Source organism: Heterodontus francisci, chromosome 36, assembly GCF_036365525.1.
Source record: "Heterodontus francisci isolate sHetFra1 chromosome 36, sHetFra1.hap1, whole genome shotgun sequence".
Lineage (NCBI taxonomy): Eukaryota > Metazoa > Chordata > Chondrichthyes > Heterodontiformes > Heterodontidae > Heterodontus > Heterodontus francisci.
The window spans coordinates 29,337,986-29,357,349 of record NC_090406.1 but is presented as its reverse complement, the minus strand read 5'-3'; the positions used below and the strand labels follow the sequence as shown (position 1 = coordinate 29,357,349).

At 45.2% G+C, this 19,364-nt stretch overlaps 2 protein-coding genes across 2 annotated transcripts in view; one reads left to right on the top strand and one right to left on the bottom strand.

Moving 5' to 3' along the window:
* The window catches only part of LOC137351387 (neurturin-like), a 113,309-nt gene that overhangs the window by 55,872 nt on the left and 38,073 nt on the right, over positions 1–19,364 (bottom strand). The window lies entirely within an intron of this gene.
* LOC137351448 (putative nuclease HARBI1) lies at positions 11,785–12,702 on the top strand. Its single transcript, XM_068015895.1, has one exon. The coding sequence runs from the start codon at positions 11,785–11,787 to the stop codon at positions 12,700–12,702; it is 918 nt and encodes a 305-aa protein (XP_067871996.1).

The following is a 19,364-nucleotide window of genomic DNA, read 5'->3' as shown; positions in this document are numbered from 1 at the left end:
CTCCTCCTGGCCCACAAGGAGTACTATAAAACACAATTAACTTCTGAAGCAGACAGCTCCTACTTCCATTTTGCTGAGCCTTGGGAAACTCACACGACAGTGTTAAATTGAAACCAGGATCTTCAAAGTACTGTGGGAGTCTGATTTAAATATGCTAATGAAGTGTCCCTGCCTCTCCACAATAAGACACTCTGACACCTCGCTTGTAACCCACACTCCCTGACCTCCTCCCACCCATTGTTGTGAGGTGGCAGGGGTGAAGTGTTGGTTAATATTGAGGCCAAAGGAACTCCTGTTCTCCCATGCAGCCTACAATAAACACTATCCCAAACTGTGAGGATATATTCATCTTCATGGTTAGGGACAGCAGCCAGGAAACTCTGGACATGCCATTCTGGGGGAGGAATGGAGACCCAAGAGCACCAAAAGAGAACTTTTAAAAACGCTTAGAAAGATGCAAGTGGGATTGTTTCTTTTAATTAATTAATGTCCTCCTTGATGTGGGAAGCAGGGGAGTAGTGTTTGCCAACCCCCGAGGATTGTCCTGGAGTTTCCAGGAATTAAAGATTAATCTCCTGGATACTGAAGTGAGCAAGCCAGGGAGAAACACAGGGACAGGATGAGGCTATTCAGCCCTTGAACCTGTTCCGTCATTCAATGAGATCATGGCTGATTGGTGTCTCAACTCCATTCACCTGCCTTGGCTCCATATTCTTTTATACCCTTGCCTAGCAAAATTCTACCTCAGATTTAAAATTATTAATTGAGCCAGCGGTTACTGCTTTCTGTGGAGAGCGCTCCACACTTCTACCACCCTTTGCATGAAGAAATGTTTCTTAACTTCTCTCTTGAATGACCTAGCTTTAATTTTAAGCTCATGTCCCCTTTTCCTGGGCTCCCCCACTAGCAGAAAGATTTCTCTTTTATCTACCCTCATCAATTCCTTTCAATATCCTAAAAATCTCAATCAAATCACCCCTTAACCTTCTATATTTCAGGGACTACAAATTTACTTTTTGTAATCCCTCCTCGTAATCTAACCCTTGGAGCCCTGGTAACATGCCCTCCGTCCCCGCCCCCCACACCACCCGACCCCCCATGAGGCCAATACATCCTTTCTAAGTGCAGTGTCCAGAATTGTACACAGTATTCCAGATGTGGTCAAACCAGGGCTTTGTATAGTTGTAGCAAACCTTCCTCCTCTTTATAATCTGGCCTGCTAGTTATAAAGGCTAACATTCCATTCGACTTTTTCATTATTTTTTGTACTTGACTACTACATTTTAATGATCATGGACCCCTAAATCTCTTTAGATATCCAATTTTCCTAGATTTCACTATTTAAATAATATGCAGATTTAACTGCTTTTGGTCCAAAATGAATGGCCTCATACTTCCCTGTATTGAAATCCAGCTGTCAACATTAATCCTTCTGCACTAAATGACCAAAATCTTAGGGGCACTAAAAAATGGTGATTTATTTCCCCCCATTTTCTTTGAACACTTTTGTCTATCAGTTGAGAATATATTGCAGATGGGGGAAGAAGGCTGTTTGACTGGGAGGGGTTGTTGGATGTGGGCAGTCATGTAACGAAAGCTCCAGAGTGCATCCATCGAGAGCTGGCAACACCAAGGGGAAGTCAAGTGGGAAAAAGGTGTTCTTGCTCTCCTTCTGACTAGAATTTCTTTGCAAGGGGTGAAAACCCACAGCATCCGAGATCCACCTGAAATTTCACCCCTCCCCACCCTCCTTAAATAGATAGAAGACCTCCCTGTCTTTACTAACCCCTGGAATTTCAGGGCCTCTGCTTGTGAAAATGTATTCCATGCTGTAATAATACACTATGTACAAAGAATCTCCCTAACATTCCTCCTCACTCGGTGAAGACTTTGACTTGATGACCTCTCGTGACTTGCCTCCCAAACCAGAGGAAATCATCTTTCCCTATTCCAATTCGTCATCATTTTGATATCCTGTAGTAAATCTCTTGGCTTTCCATTCTTATTCCTTAACTCTATCCATATGCATTCTGTTTTAACACAACCCCTTGGAACGTCTTTATGTTCCAGTCCTCTTAAAGGGTCCTTTATTAAGACTGCCATACCGCCTCCATTTCCTCCTCTCCCTTTCGCTCCTAAAAATGTTATCTCCAGGAATATGAAATTCCCAGTGCTTTCTAAATGTAAGTCATGTGTCCATTATAGTTGCTCTTTCATACCTCTGCACCCCACCCCCCGCTCCCACACCCATAGTGATTAACGCTTCTTACTCTTGTTTTGAATGCTTTGTGCAATCACATGTGTACCACTGAATCCCGATGGCAGTATTTTGAGACATGGTATATTCTTTTTCTTAGTTTTCTCATTTACCACTGATATTCCTTGCCCAATCCTCAACAGTTTTAAAAAATATATAATTGCTCACTGCCTCAATCCCTCCCTCTTTGTCTTACTGCTCTGGTAATATTTTCTGATTATTTATTAGAACTGATCCTTTACGGTTCCGTTCTGGCTCATTGTAGCTGTAGAATGTACCATTTACAGTAGGCACTGCAGCAACTCACCAAGCTGACTTCAACGGCACTTCCTAGCCCCATGGCTTCAAAAACTAAGGGCAAAATCAGCAGCATCACCAACACCAATCACCTCCACGTTCCCCTCCAAGTCACACAACATCCTTACTTGCAGATAGATTGCCATTCCTTTATCATTGCTGCATGAAAATCCTGGAATTTCCAAACATCACTCTAGGATCATCAACAGCACAAGAACTGCTACAGTTCAAGGAGAAGGCCTACAAGACAACTCGGGATGGTCAATAAATGTGGCCTTCCAGGCATCACCCACACTCCAAGAACAATTTTTTTAAAAAAGTTACTAATCCTGCTCTACATCTCTATAATTAAGCCTGGATATCCCCATCCCCCTACCATACTAGTTTAAATCCGCCCCCCTCTCCTCCACCTCAACCCCCACCCACTTCCTTATTTCGGTATTTGAAATGATAAAGGGATTTACAGGATAGATACAGAGAAATTATTTCCACTGGTGGGGGAAGGGGGCACAATCTTAAACTTAGAGCTGGGCCATTCAGCAGTGAAATTAGGAGGCACTTTTTCACACAAAGGGCAATGAATATTAGGCCAACTGAAATTTCCAGGACTGAGATCAACATATCAACTTATTTGGCAATAAAAGCAAAATACTGCGGATGCTGGAAATCCGAAATAAAAACAAGAAATGCTGGAAATACTCAGCAGGTCTGGCAGCATCTGTGGAGCACTGACCCGAAACGTTAACTCTGCTTCTCTTTCCACAGATGCTGCCAGATCTGCTGAGTATTTCCAGCATTTCTTGTTTTTATAACTTATTTGGCAAGGTTGTCAAGGAATATGAATCAAAGACGGATAAATGGAGTTGAGGTACAGATCAGCTATGATTGGATTGGATGGGAGAACAGCTTTGAGGGGCTGAATGGCCTTCTCCCATTCCCATGTTCTTATTTACACAAGCCATTTTAGATCAGGTGAATGCCAACAACAGCAAAAACTTGCATTTAGATGTCCCCTTTAACGTAGTCAAACATTGCACATCACAGGATTGTAATCAGACAAAATTTGAAACCAAGCCACAGGAAGAAACATTAGAACAGGTGCCCAAAAAGTAGGTTTTAAGGAGCCACTTAAAGGAGGAGAAAGGAAGAGAGAAAGCAAGGTGGAGAGGTTGAAGGAGGGAATTTGAGAGCTTAAGGACCAGATGGCTGAAGGCATGGCCACCAATGGTAGAGTGAAGGAAATCAGGAAGTGCTATACTCAGTGTAATCTTCCCCTTTTCCAGACGCTCTTTGATGTTCCAAGACTGTGACCCCCTACAATCATGCATCAGCAGACACATATTGATCTGCTTAATCTTCTTCTCCTCAACCTGGTCAAGCATAACATGGAAAACAATCCAGAAATTATTACCCTAAAGGCCTTGTTTTTCAATCTTGTGCTTAACTACTTAAACTCTCGCTGCAAGGTTTCAGATGTGTTTCTATCTATTTCATTAGCTCATATGTGTACAACTTTTGCCTGCTCTCCTTTCCTTTTAAGAAATTTTTCCACCTGTTCAATGGTGCCTTTCACCCCAACACTCAGGAAGCAGCATATCATTCATGACTCCTGGCCATGACAGCAAAAAGGTTCATCTATATAAACTCCAGCACTACCATTCTCCGATTCTTGTAGTCCACCTGCCTTTCACCTCTTGGGTAAACCCGTGCTCCACAATGATACAGCATTGCTTAGATCCTCCTTCCTTTGCAGGACTTTTATTGCCCATCTGACAGTTGCCTAACACTATGGCCCTGAAATAGCTCACCCATTCTGTTAAATTCCAGTCACAATGCTGGCAAACTCTGCTCAGCCTAAAGAGGGTCATCACCATGGAAGAGTGGGCCCAAGGGTAGGCATTGCCGATACTTGGAGATCTCATGTCCTTGGCCTCTCAGTAGCCTGGCATGTCTTCAGAGGTATGACAAGAGGAAGAGACATAGCAGCCTCAGCATTGGAGGCAGTGATGCGCACCATGGGAGTCCAGGCTTGACTTACTGTCTGGTTCCCTGTTGAAAAGGTAACTACATTTTTTAAATTAGTGATATTATCAATCCCCTTATGAAGTGGGCCATGCAAAAAGTATTAAGGAAAGATATACTGCCTCGAGATACATGGATGATCCACAATGGCCCCATGTGCATAAGGGTTCCAGAACCATCACAATACTGCCACAAATCTAATTAAAAAATGGTGATACTGTTCGCCCGAACTCTTACCTGCTCCCCTCCCCTCCACTCCCCAAACATCACTTACTCTGTAGCTTCTTCACTATGTTGTTATTCTTATTCGGCACTGTCTTCTATCATTTTAATTGGCCTAGTCATCACTTCATCCTACAAGCCCATCCCTTCAGCCGCCAGGCTTCTTCACTAACAATCTACAATTATCATCTTAATGTGTTTATCTTCGCTAACTCAGCAAACACATAGGCGTCAATTTTAATAATTAGGGCTAAAGTTCAGGCTCTGGGTGAGGATTTTGCAAAATGTAGGCGGGCGCCTACTTACAAAAGTTGTGCCCTAGTGATGTCAGCGGCGTGACTTTTTTTTTAAAACTTCGACATGGGGAGTTCCGTGCTTTCTGCCGTCCATCGACAGCAACATGGCGGGAGCAGCTGACTGGTCAGAAGAAGCCCAGTCAGTTTTAGAACATTGTCTTGTCTTAACCTCCTGCATTCTTTCCCCAGGCCTCACAAGGAAGCCTTTGGCCTCTGCAACCCCAACCTCCCCCATTCCCAGTTGTGGCCATCCACAGGCTCCCCCACCTCCGATCACAGCTCAGATCTATCCTCCTCCCTGCCCCATTGATGGCCAAGGACCGTTCTAACTGTACCCCCAACTACGGCCTCCTGCTGTTAAGTTTCGCTCAATCTGGCCAGCTGTCAGTGGGAGTCCGCACAGAATTATTTAAATGAGGCCTTGTCATTAAGATCGGCAGGGCCTCTCCGTCCCCAATGTTGCCAGGGTCTTGACTCGTTAATGGGCTCACCTGCACCATTCCCATCCCGCCATTAATTTTGGGGCCAATTTTATTGGGAACTGCCATGTATCATTTTAACTTTGTTACAGGTGCAGAAATTTAAAGTTAATAAAATATGTTAAGTCTAAAACTTAACTTCTGCTTACCAGTAGAATTCTGCAAGAGCTAAACTTTACTTACTCACTCTATAGCTGCCTCACTCCAATGTTGCCTTATCTGCGTATTCAAGAAATATCTCATGAGGAACTGCCTTCCTTTATACACTTTAATTAATTTGTTCCTACAAGCCTAGACCCCTCGGCTGGTTCACTCAATCTGTTTCACCATCTGCAATTAACAGCTTAATTTATTTATTTCCACTAACCCAGAAACTGTTTTGCCAAAGGCGCAGAAATTTAAACTTAACAGAAACAGCTCTATTCCTAGTGGAATGCCTGCCATGCAGATTAGGCTGTGCACAAAAGAACGATTATCATGCGCAGTGCTTGAAACAGTAACTCCGAGGTGGTGGGAATTGTGAATTTAGATTTGTGCCATGATTGATCAGGTCCCACTAAAAAAGTGTCAGCAAAATATAGGAGAAAGCTTGGGCAGCATTTTACCACAGGCTTCGGGACCCCGACGTTGGGGATCCCAATCCCAAAGTGGGATCGGCTCAGCAGTTTTCCTGGAAACCACCTCCAGGCTGACCATCCAATTACTCAGCGGGCCAGCAGCTCTGACGAAAGGTCACAGACCTGAAACATTAACTCTGCTTCTCTCTCCACAGATGCTGCCAGACCTGCTGAGTATTTCCAGCACTTTCTGTTTTTATTGCAACAGGTCCGAAGGCTCGCTAACCTCACTAGAAGAGGCAGGCACTGCTGAGGCAGGTCGGGGATCAAGGGAACACCTCAGCACGAAGGCACCATCGGACAGGTAAGTAAGACAGTAACAGTAAATGGAATTTAATCCTGAGAAGTGTGAGGTAATGCATTTTGGGAGGACTAACAAGGCAAGGGAATATACAATAGGACCCGAGGAAGTACAGAGGGTCAGAGGGACCTTGGTGTACTTGTCCATAGATCACTAAAGGCAGCAGCACAGAAAGATAAGGTGGTTAGGAAGGCATATGGGATACTTGCCTTTATTAGCTGAGGCATAGAATATAAGAGCAGGGAGGTTATGATGGAGCTGTATAAAACACTAGTTAGGCCACAGCTGGAGTACTGTGTACAGTTCTGGGCACCACACTATAGGAAGGATGTGATTTGCACTGGAGAGGGTGCAGAGGAGATTCACCAGGATGTTGCCTGGGCTGGAGCATTTCAGCCATGAGGAGAGACTGGATAGGCTAGGGTTGTTCTCCTTAGAGCAGAGAAGGCTGAGGGGGGATCTGACTGAGGTTTACAAAATTATGAGGGGCATTGATAGGATAGATAGGAAGAAACTTTTCCCTTAGCAGAGGGATCAATAACAGGGGGCATAAATTTAAGGATAAGGGGCATGAGGTTTAGAGGGGGTTTGAGGAAAAAACTTTTTACCCAGAGGGTGGTTGGAATCTGGAACACACTGCCTGAAGGGATGATACAGGCAGGAACCCTCACAACATTTAGGAAGTATTCAGATGAGCACTTGAAATGCCATAGCATACAAGGCTACGGGCCTAGTGCTAGAAAATGGGATTCGAACAGATAGGTGCTTAATGGCCGGCACAGTCATGATGGGCCGAAGGGCCTGTTTCTGTCCTGTATAACTCTATGACTCTATTTAAAGTCAGAGTGGCCAAGCAGGCAGGCCCCTCAGAATGGCCCATTGGTGCCGTGTGGATGGATTTCCCTGCCCGTGGTCCCCTCCTTGGGGAATGGAGTCTCTAGCACCGATGGCCCCCTGGGCTGCTGCGGGGAGGTAGCGATCTCCCCACATGGCGGGTGGGCAGCTCCGCCACCGGCAAAGTAGTGGGCCATGGCCTTTAATTATTTAAATTGGCTGCCTGCCTCCGTTCGGCGGGCAGCTCATCCACATCCAGTTCCATCACTGAGAAACTTTCCTGGCGGCAGGACTGCGTCAGGGAGCCATTCCGACGCGGCTCTTGATTAATTTCCAGCCCGCCGCCGCCGCCCCAGGGCTGGGAAAATCCTGTCCCTTCACTTTCACCCTAATACTCACAAACCTCTTCCTCATTTATAGCCAAGTATGAGACACCTGGATGGCTCAATTGGTCACTTCCTTCCATGTAGCTGTTTACTTCAGCCCCATGTCACACCACCTTGCCTTTGCTACACATAAAGGTTGCCAACCCTCCAGGATTGTCCTGGAGTCTCCAGATGTTAAAGACTAATGTCCAGGTCACTGCTGCAAGCAACTCAGGGGAAACATTATTGGAGCAATGAAAGATTGTGTTTTAAAAATAATATTCTTTGAATACTTTTGTTCTAGTTATAAAAATATTGGACATGGGAAGAAAATGTTGATTGACTGACAGTCAAGAATCATCCAACCAGGTAATGACGAGTCTATTCACCATTCACTTGGAGGAGGAAGACAGTGTACTACAAGAATGGTCATAGCGGGCGACGAATGGTCATAAGAGTGTGGGGGTGTGCAGGATGGAATGATGGATGAAACATCCATAAATATGTCCAAGCAGAGCTGGCTAACCTAGTGCAGGTCCAGTAGCAGGATTTCCAACTCAGCATCAAAGGAACCAGTGTTGTCCATCTGCCTCGACTGTCCACTTTCCAGTCAACATCACAACTTGATGGTGATAATGTCACTGAACTATTCTGAGTTCAGTCACTGAGGCTGAGGCTAATGCTCTGGGGACATGGGTTCAAATCCCACCAAAGCAGTTGGTGAAATTTAAATTCAACTAATTCATCAAAAAATAAATAAGTCTGGAATTGTAAACTAGTCTCTGTAATGGTGCAATGAAAATGTCAATTGTCGTAAAAACCCATCTGGTTCACTAATGTCCTTTAGGGAAGGAAATCTGCTGTCCTTACCTGGTCTGGCCTCCATGTGACTCCAGACCCACAGCAATGCCCTCTGAAATGGCCCAACAAGCCACTCAGTTGTCAAGGGTGATTAAAGATGAGTAACAAATGCTGGCCTTGCCAGAGATGCCCACATCCCATGAAAGGATAAAAAAAAGTCATGGTCAACAGAAAACCTTTAAGAGCTGCTTCTGTGCTGTAGCCCAGGATCCATGGACAAGCTTTTCCTTTCTCTATGATCTAATCAAATGGGGGGATGGAGTGGTTGGAAGGTGCTTAGATCACAGAATTTGGCACAGCCTTCCCGATGACCTCAAGATGCAGGTGCAACCACACACACCATTTTAGTGAGATTGCAAAATTGGGGCTATGACAGCTGGACTGTTGTTTATATCTTCCTTTCCCCCTCCCCACTCACCTTTGGTGCTTCAGGTATGGGACGTGTTGGCTGAAAGGAGACAGCTCAGCCATCACTGTCCAAATTTGGTTGAGTGTCAGGAGTGTATTGGGCCACCAGGATCCCAGCAGTTGTAGTCAGCCCACACACAAAGCCCTTTCCACAAAGAATCACTGAGAAGGATCGGTAGATTACATAGCACAGATCTGAAACAAAGTACAAGAACCAAGGGGCAGCACTGTGCCAACATCTATACGCTACATATTAGAGGATATAAATCTGCTGCACTTATTTTGATTATTATTTATTTGCCATTCGCTACGTTACGGTCGCGGCCCAGTACAAGTTGCCAATAGATGGTATTAAAATAGAAGAACAATAGCATGAACGTCTAGGACAGTGTGATTTAGGTGGAGCTGCTTGGCAGATATATTTGGTCCTTTAAGGAATGGTATAATTGTGGCAATTCTTGTGTGGTAGCTCAAATTAGTACCAGACTTTCTGAATTGCAAGGATTGCTGATATTGTTCATTGGCATTTCCACCCTTTTACTAAAGCTAATGATAGGTCAATGCTGCATGCTGATGCCTCTTTCCAAGGAGATGAAATGGGCCAACCAGCAGACAACAATTATCCTGGAGACCCTGTAGGTTGCAGTGATTGGCTGCCCAATCTGTGCAGACATCTGAGGAGCTGCTCCAAGATACTGGGAGCATGTTTCATAATTCAGGCAGTGAAGGACAGCCTTGGTCTCCCTGGTACCCTACTTCCACAGATAAAGATATATCAGAGCTTCCAGGGAGGCACATTAACCTGCATGATCCTGTTTTGATAATTACATAATGTATGTACCATGTATAACAATATCAGTGTGAAGGGAGCACTAACAGGCAATACCAGAGACTGTATTACGTGTCTGTGTGAAGACAGTATTGACAGGCAGTACCAGATTGTATTATAGTGTTAGTGTGAAGAGAGTACTGACAGGCAGTAACAGACTGTATTATAGTGTCAGTGTGAAGAGAGTACTGACAGGCAATAACAGACTGTATTATAGTGTCAGTGTGAAGGGAGTACTGACAGGCAGTACCAGAGACTGTATTATAGTGTCAGTGTGAAGAGAGTACTGACAGGCAGTAACAGACTGTATTATAGTGTCAGTGTGAAGAGAGCACTGACAGGCAGTAACAGACTGTATTATAGTGTCAGTGTGAAGAGAGTACTGACAGGCAGTAACAGACTGTATTATAGTGTCAGTGTGAAGAGAGCACTGACAGGCAGTACCAGAGGATGTATTACAGTGTCATTGTGAAGGGAATACTGACAGGCAGTACCAGACTGTAGTTTAGTGTCAGTGTGAAGAGAGCACTGACAGGCAGTACCAGAGACTGTATTACAATGTCAAAGTGAAGGGGGTATTGAAAAAGAGTCTGTATTGTATAAGTGTCTTTGTACCCAGAGTGCTGGCGGAGTGTCATTACCCAAGTCTATTACTGTCACTGAAACCCAACTTTTGGATATGAATCATTCAAGACAATGTCGAAGCCTGTGCTTTGGGTTTCTGCACACAGTCAATCTTCTCCATTTTCTGGCTGCTCCTGTTGTACTAGTTTATACAAGGTGTGTCTTAACCAACATTTATTTCTAACCAGCACCACCAAAAGCAGATTATCTGGTCAATTATCTCATTGCTGTCTACAGGATCTTGCGGTACAGAGATTGTCGCATTTTCCTTTATTACAACAGTGACTATTTTTCAAAAAACATTTACTGTCTATGAAGCACTTTGGGACACCCTGAGGTCATATTACAGCAAGTTCATACTGACTACTTGCAGGTAAGCAAAAAGGTGAGCAGTAAGACATGGTAGGTAATGCAATATATCTAGAAGCATGTAGGAGAGTTTGCAAACTAGGGGCAGGCATCCAAATAGCCAAAGGAAGCTAAAATAAAAACAGAAAATGCTGGAAATATTCAGCAGGTCAGGCAGCATCTGTCGAGAGAGAAACAGGTCGAGGGCCTTAAATGTTGGGCAGAATTTTATGCAGCCTTTGGGGACAGGAATGAGGTGGGGCGAGGGGGCATAAAATCAGGATTAGAGACATCGAATCAGTAGCCTGATGTTGTGATGTCCCATCTCGATTTTAACAATGGCGGCAAATATGGAGGGCAGAAAGCAGACTCCCCTGCGGCGGGAAAGAAATTGAGGTAGTTAAGAGGTCTATTGACAGAGATTTTATTCTTAGTTTTAAATTTTATTAACAGCGCTTGGGAATCACGGGCTTCAGAGTCTTGCCTGGTTGAGGGAGATGACATGGAGGTGGGAGCTCATTCCTGATTGTAAAGGGAGGCCATCGAGAGAGGCAGCATCAATTGCCAGGCAGGGTGGAGCAGGAAGGGCATCGTCTGAGGAGTGGGGGCAAAGGTGCCAGCATTGTGAGGGTGCCATACCAGGGAAGCAACTCGCAAGTGTCACCTCATCAGAGATGACAAGTGGAGGCATGGAGTGGGGGGGAGGGGTGTCATTGGCAGTGAAGGCCTTGAACATAGGGGGAGGCCACTGATCAATGGGCCTCATTCATCCAGGCTTTGGGGATCCCATTGAAGAGAAGATGCAGCAGAGTGCGAGGGAGTTCCAGGCACTGCTACAACCTGTGGGCCCACAGGAGGGTCAGCATCGGCCTCCAGGCGGTGGAGAAGGGCATGCAGGAGAAGCTACCCTCCAGTGAGGGTCTACCAGTCGAGGCTCAACTACCTACAGTGCCAGTGAAGATCCAGCCTCTCCAGGGAGACCATCACTAACCTATGTGTTAAGTTGTGGAACGGTCTGTGCCCCATGGGACTTGGTGGAAATCCAATGCCAGTGGCACAGAAGATCAGTGTGGCCCTGAACATCTCTGCCCGTGGATCATTCCATGGATCCAAAAAGGATATGTGTGGGATCGCACAGTCAGCAACCCATCAGTGCATCAAGGAGGTCTCCAATGCCCTTTTCAGAAGGGCCAGCGACAATGTGCACTTCCGTACAGATCCCAACTTTCAGGCTGAGAGGGCTATAGGATTTGGGGCCATCGCTGGATTCCCACAGATGCAGGATGTCATCGACTGCGCGCATGTGACCATCAAGGCTCCTGAACACCAGCCAGGGGCCTTCATCAACAGGAAAGGCTTCCACACCCTCAATGTACAACTAGTCTGCAAACAATGTAAATGGATACTGCAGATCTGTGCACACTTCCCAGGAAGTTGCCACAATGTCTACATTTTAAGGCAGTCCCAAGGTGCAAGAACTTTTACCCCTCCCGTGTGCCTTCACAGATGGATCCTTGGAGATAAGGGCTACCTACTGAGGACGTGGTCAAGTGACGTCTGTGAGGAAACCAGGCACAGATACAGGAGGAAAGGTACATATCCTGCCATGGACAACACGAGCGACCATAGAGCAAGCCATTGGTCTGCTCAAGATGAGATTCAGGTGCCTAGATTGATCCGGTGGAGCCCTTCAGTATGCCCTGGCGAGGGTCTCACATTTCGTGGTGGTCTGCTGTGCACTGCACAACCTGGTGCTACAAAGAGGGAGGCGTTGAACATTGAGGATAGTGAGGAGCACGACCCCTCCTCAGACAATGAGGGTGCGGAGGAGGAAGCTGCCAAGCATCGCCAGATGAAGGGCCCCTGGGACAACAGGAAAGATGCTATGAGATACGTGCAAGGGAGGCTCATGTTTCCTTTGATCCTTACTGCCCAGTTGTAGGTTGACCAAAAAAGACTTAACTTTATGCAATCTGGTCGTCACCTTCCTTCCTTCAGGAAGCATTTGCTCAGCGCCCAGGTGCGCAGCGCTCAGCTGGCAAGGCTCCAGAGCTGACTCCTCGCAGCATGAGACCTTGCCACGGGCCCCTTGACAGAGGTAGTGTTGAAATGAAGCATCGAAAACCATAAATTAGAGGAAGGAGATCTTGTGAGATAGAACCTTATCTTTATTATCCCTGACAAACGCTACCCTTTCTATTTACATTTACCCAAGAATTCTCCATGCTTCTAGGTGCTCTTCTTTATTCTCTTGTGTGAACTCCTACGAGGTGCTTCCCCTGTGCTGTCAGCTAAAGTGGATGCAGGCTGCTGACCTTGCTGCCCCTTGGCTAGAGATGACCTTGGCAGTCATCCTCTGGAAGCTTTAGGCTTGGAGGGCCCATGTATGCTGAGGGCTTCCTGCACAGAAACAGCAGCACCCTCTTTCATCAGGGATGAAGGAAAATCTGGCATCACTGGCACAGGGGCTGAGGAACTGCTACCACACCAGGAGCACCCAGAGAGGAGCCCCCAGCTGCCGGATGCAGCCGCTCCTCCTCCCTTGCAAGGTACTCTTGTGCCTGCCTGCTGATCTGAGAGGGTGAAGGACGTGGTGGTGACTCCAGGTCCCCCATCGCCCTCTCACCTTGCCACTGCTGCTTTGAACTCATGGTCAAGATGAGGGTATGCAGGTCTGCACAAATATCCTGCAGACACTGTGTTCTGCCGGATGTGGCTCTTTAGGAGAGCCGCCAATGTCTCAATGGAGGACGCCATTCGTGCACCAGTCAGAGACAATGCAGCATTCAAGGCCTGGATCGACTCCTCCATCATCTGCGCTTGGGCCTCAGTGCCTCTGGTATTTCTGCCAAATGTTGCCTGGCCTCTCACTGTAGCATCTCCCATGATGCTGGCGACACCAGAGGCACGTCATGAGCCTGGGGCTCAGTATGGGCCTGGTGTCCCACAGCCCTCCGACTGTCAGAGGCCTGGGCCGTCAGCTGTCCGGGTGCATCTGTGCGGTGTGCACAAGGTTGTGTGACCAAATTTAACCATGAGCACATACCCACTGTGAGAGTACCAGTGCTGGAGGAGAGTGCAGGGGTATGAGGTGATGATGCACCCTCTGAAGCTCTGATCTTCCTCAGTCTCATCAGCTCTTCATGGATGTTTTACGTGACCTGCATGAGAGAACAGAGACATTGAAGAGTCAAGGTCCTTCCCTCCTGACATAGTAAACACTCCCATGTTGGAGGTCCCTATAGGCACCAGATACCTCATGAGCAGCATGGCTCCATCACTGCATGGGCACCCTTGTACCCCACAGCAACATTACTCACTGTCTTGGGAAGGTGCCTGACTCTCCATTTGCAACACACCATCTGTCCTGTAGCCATGCCAGCTCCATGGCCTCCTCCTCCATCGGGCTCAGGATGTGGAGATTTGGCAGTTCACTGCCGGTCTTGGCCCTCTTTCGGCAATTGTCTGCTATCTTCTCCCGCAGACACAAGCATGAATGTTGTTGGTCACCCAGCGAGGACAATTCCAAGATATATGCTGCTGGTAGTCTAGCGGTTCCTGATGGGGGCACACAGATGCCTCCTGCATGCAGCCCCTTTCCAGAGATTTTGTGAGAGTCTCCAGTGATAAAAGGATGCCTTTCTGCACCGTTTAGCCATGTCTCAGCCAGCTTGTCTTTATGTCCTGACCCACTGCCCACATCTGGGTGTGCACTCCTTCTTGACCCAACACACCCTCCTCCTCTGACAAATGCAAGACCTAAGAGGTGAAGGGTTTATGAGATACTCGCTTTCTCTGCCCAGATGAGGTCATTGAGCCACTTGTGGCACTGGATCCAGGTCCTTGGTGTGACCCCACAGTTGCTGACATCCTCTGTTATCCGCAGCCAGGCCTGCTTGGTCGGGCTCCCAGCTTGCCTCCTTCCATCTGTAGGGACAAGGACCTCACGCCTTTCCCTGGCAGCCTGCAAGAGAACCTAAAGGGAGGCATCGCTAAAGTGTGGGGCCACCCTGGGTCTTCCTTCTGCTATCGTTGTGCAGCTTCTCTCCCCGAAGAAATCCTTACAATTAGCAATGAAAAATTGAATGCAAGGCGGGCAGCCCTTTAAATATGGCGTCAGCACCTGCTGCGGCATCAGTTGATGCCTGTATCTCCACCACCGTCCACTTTATTGGATGGCCCCTGCACCATATTTACCTTAATTGGCCAGCCACCACTTGATCATGTGTGGTCAGTCACTTGTGGCCCTGACGGAAGCCACACCCGCTTCTAGTCCTGGCGTCGGGACCTTCGGCTTCAACCTAAAATCCGGCCCATTAACTCTGTTTCTTTCTCCACAGATACTGCCTGACCTGCTGAGTATTTCAGTATTTTCTGTTTTTATTTCCAATTTCCAGCATCTGCTTTTGTATTAGAGCCAAAGGAAGCTGTAGCTTTTGCATATGAACACAGCAGAGTGCTCATAGTCCTTTGCAGGGTTCATCTCTGAGTACTGCTGAGGCTTCCAAATACCATGCCTTTGTACTGATTAAGTACAGAGACCAGAAACCCATTGCTCACTGCCTAAAACCTCTCTCTGGCATCATTTTCTGCCTCAGCTCTTAGTTGCAGATAGCTTGGGCATTTTACCCTTCACTCAACCTCATGGACTCACAGAATTCACAGACCTTGACTCACTCCTGCCTGCGTCTCACTTTACATTCCAACACTGCCATGTTTAATTTTTTCAAGCTGTGGCACACAAGGGCCGGAGAGAAAATAGTTTTGTATGTGAACAATAACTCGTTACTTCAATGGCTTCCAAATGGACTCTTGGATTTCCACCAAACATGATAAGTGGCTTCTGCTGATCTGGCGGGCACTGGTTTGTAATATCTCCAGGTGCTGAACAGCCCATGTGGGGAATATAAATTTCCGAATGTAGGTAACACTTAATTTCAGCTGTCTGCTGCCAGCCAACGCTGTTTAACACGGCTGCACTACTTCATTTATAAATTGCTCTTATTAAATAAGCACATTGTTTTACAGAACTTATATGTTTTTACATAAAATTATGTAACAGTTTATTATTTGCCAAATCAGCAAACCATGTAAAACCAGAACCAGCATTGTATAAAAGAACAAAAACTCACGGCAGTACTTTTCTAGTAATGCCAGTTATGAAACGTCATTAAAAAAAATGTGGCTATTGTGACAAGCCCAGTGTTTAGAGAATATCTCATAATTCACTCCTATCCATATCTGACCCTAAATAAATTGCAAACACATTAAATCTAAAATTTTATGATCAATTAACAGAAGTATATGGGACACGGAACCCAATTGTTATGGGAGACAACAACTTATCAGAAGTAAACAGGAAAGATTTTCATGGGAATAACGAGAGAAAACGTAGTGTCAGGCTTGCACTGGAGGAGGAGGAGAGGCGGGCTGCAGGAAATTACAATCTTTGGAAAGTGGAGTTTGAGGGAATGAGGAGTGAGCTGAAGAGTGTAGACTGGGCCAGACTTCTAAAAGAGAGCAGTACAAAGGAAAAGTGGAACACTTTCAGGAATACAAAGTGACTTTGGAGAAAAATGGACACTGCTGGGATGGTTTGGATGGATTCCGGGAGGTTTCATCACATGATGTGCCTCCCATTCCCATGACACCAACTGGTGGCTCCATTTCCCCAGATTTCCTGCCTACACCCGGTGCTGCATTTGTGCAATGCATTTTCCCGGAGGGGTGCCAGGAAATCATAACTCCTCAATTTGGGCTTTGTATGACTGCCATTGAATACTCTGCCTGGGTGCATTCTGTAGGGTTCTCAAGTCTGACTGGGTACTTAGCGCAAGAAATAGCGAACAGGAGATGCCCATTAAAGACAAAACTTTACCCACTATTTCCCTATGATTTTTCTCCCAGTTTGCTTGTGCCAGTGTCAGAGAGACTTTCATTCCTGGAAATTCTAGCACAATTTGAGAGTGTTGATAACCCTATGTGGGCAGAAGTTTGGTATTCTAAGGCAGTTTTGCAAGTGCAGGAAATCAGCCACCTTGCACACTAAATCAGCCAACAGTCAGAGCCTAGGCCAGGGGAAGGGGGAGCTGGTGACTATATCTAGAACTGGGAACTTGCATAGGCCAACATCGAGCCAAAGTTTAAGTGGACCCAGGAGGCATACCCAGGCTCCTCCAGGCCCCACAAAAATTAAAGATAAAAAGAAACTTCAGCCATCGACTGGGTGGCCTGAACTAGTCCTTTCAAAAGACTACTGGACTGAGTATACACAGCACACACTGTGCCTCAAAATCTTTTGTATCTCAAAATAGCAATTGTGGCCCTGTGTATGTTTAAGAACACCAAATGCATATTACAAGTGGCCTCCCACCTGAAAGAAGTATTCATCTGGCTGCCAATCCCAGGATCCTACCCAAAATTGTTAAGGGCAAAGTGTGTGTATATAAACGCGGCGGTGAGTGACCCAATATTTTCAATGCAAAAACAGCCCTCAGTTGTAAAGCAATTGCTACAGAACACAATACCACCTGCTGCACTTCAAGGAGAAAGCTCAGTACCACTTTCTCAGGGCAACTAGGGATGGGCAATAAGTTTGGCTTTGCCATCACTGCCCACACCCCAAGAACAAATTTTAAAAAATTGAAAGTCTTTCCCAGGTCCCTTACTCTCTACTAATTCAAACCTATTCATTTTAAATTGCACCATTTTACAGCCATTATTTTACATGTGGCATGTATCTGTCCAATTCCATAACCAATCCAAATCCTTCCCCAAATCTTTTGATACATTTGCTGTCTCGGTTTTCCCTCTATTTTAGGGCTATCAGAAAATTTGACAAGTTGGTTTTGGTATCGAGGTTATTTACTTAAATTAGAAATAAAGAGTATTGAGGATTCCAACTGTTGACAGCTCTGAGTCCGTCACCTGTACCAAATGTGTTGGCCTTTGTTAATTGTATATTAACAAGATGTTAATTGTATTTAGGTGGTATATGATATGCAATGTGTGGCTCCGTAAATAAAAGCCTGTAAGTATAAGAATAGGCTCCAGTTTTCTATCCTTCACCGCTTGGCTATTCAAGTTCTAACAACCTTGCCCAAGTATTTGGTGCAATAAACAGATTAAAAACTCTATGGGAGGTGAAAATCAGCAATAAACATAAAACTAGATGCAGAAAACAAAGAAAAACAATAGAACAAAATAAATTGAAGTGGGCTCTGAAACCAGTTTCCTCCACACACCATGTGTAATCTGATCTATTGTTGAAGAAGCCAATTTACTGTGCCCAAGATGAACAAAAGGCAAAATATGTAAGTGCAGACGAATTGCTAACTGTAATTGCTAACTAGGAGTAATTAAATGAACTAATCTAATCTTTCAGCATCTCTGAGTGTGTTGTATTCAGCAGATGACTCATCTGAATATTTTCATCATTAAATGTTAAATAAATCTGTTATCACCAGTGTTAAAGCAGCGCCAATCAGTATAATCTATGTCATGAACCATCATGTTCCACTCGTGATTTGGCTATCGGTGGCTGTCTGTACCTTTAGATCTCCAACCCTATATTTTTAAAGAGATTTCTGCAACTCTTTCTAAACGTTAATTGAAACAGCATTGAGTGTTTTGGTGAGGACTGTTCCAAATATCCACGGGTCTGGGAGATGGAAAACTGCTCTCAATTTAAGTCTCGCTCAAAGTTTGTTAACATTACACTCATTTCCTTTAATTTTGTAATTCCAACTGCAATTAAGTTCAATAAACTGTTTACGTCCACATTATCCAAGCCTTTCCTCAGTTTAAAGACCTGAACAACATTTGCCCGAGTTACTTTGCCATTAGAAAGCTCTATTAGTTCTAGGAGAGTCTGTCTTCATAACTTAGAGCACTCAAATTCCTGATACCATCCTATTTTCTCTATTCTGAAACTCATGTCCATTCTGTGCAGAAAAAATAATACAAAATATTCTAAATGTGGTCTTACCAACTTAGTATAAACAGTTTGTCTTGTTACAATGTCTTTGAGTACAACCACAGCCTTTCCCTCTAAGATGGCACAAATGACATTTCTGGCACATTCACTTCCACAGATAACCATTATTTGTTATCTGAAATTCCCTATCCATCACAGAACTAGCAAATGTTGCAATATATCTTGGAAAACTGTCCCCCAGATCATTTAGTATAAATACTATAAACATCAGGTGTGCTAAATCTGATCTCTGTGAAACTATACTGGTAACTGCCTCCCTCAGAGTCATCCCATTTTGCACCACCTTCTGCTTTCTATTGCTATTTGAGTTTTTAAAATCAGCTGGTTAATTTGTCATCAACGCCATTATCCATAATATTCCGTAAAAGCATTATGTATTGAACCTTATCAAAAGCCTTCTCTGCTGGATATCTCTTCTTTCATAAAGTAAGTCTCATAGTTTTGCAAGGCACTTTTCCTTCCAAATCAATGTTAGTTATTTCTCAGCACATCTTGGGCCATTTTTTTGTTAACTGATTATTCAGGTCTCCATTTTCTGGAGGTAAATGGGTGAAGAATTCTGGTAGAAAGCAATTATGTAATTTCCATCTGTGATTGATAGTAATATT

What these genes read in the sequence shown, in the direction of transcription:
- LOC137351448 (XM_068015895.1), top strand. Translation starts at nt 11,785, where the DNA reads ATGGGACTTGGTGGAAATCCAATGCCAGTGGCACAGAAGATCAGTGTG.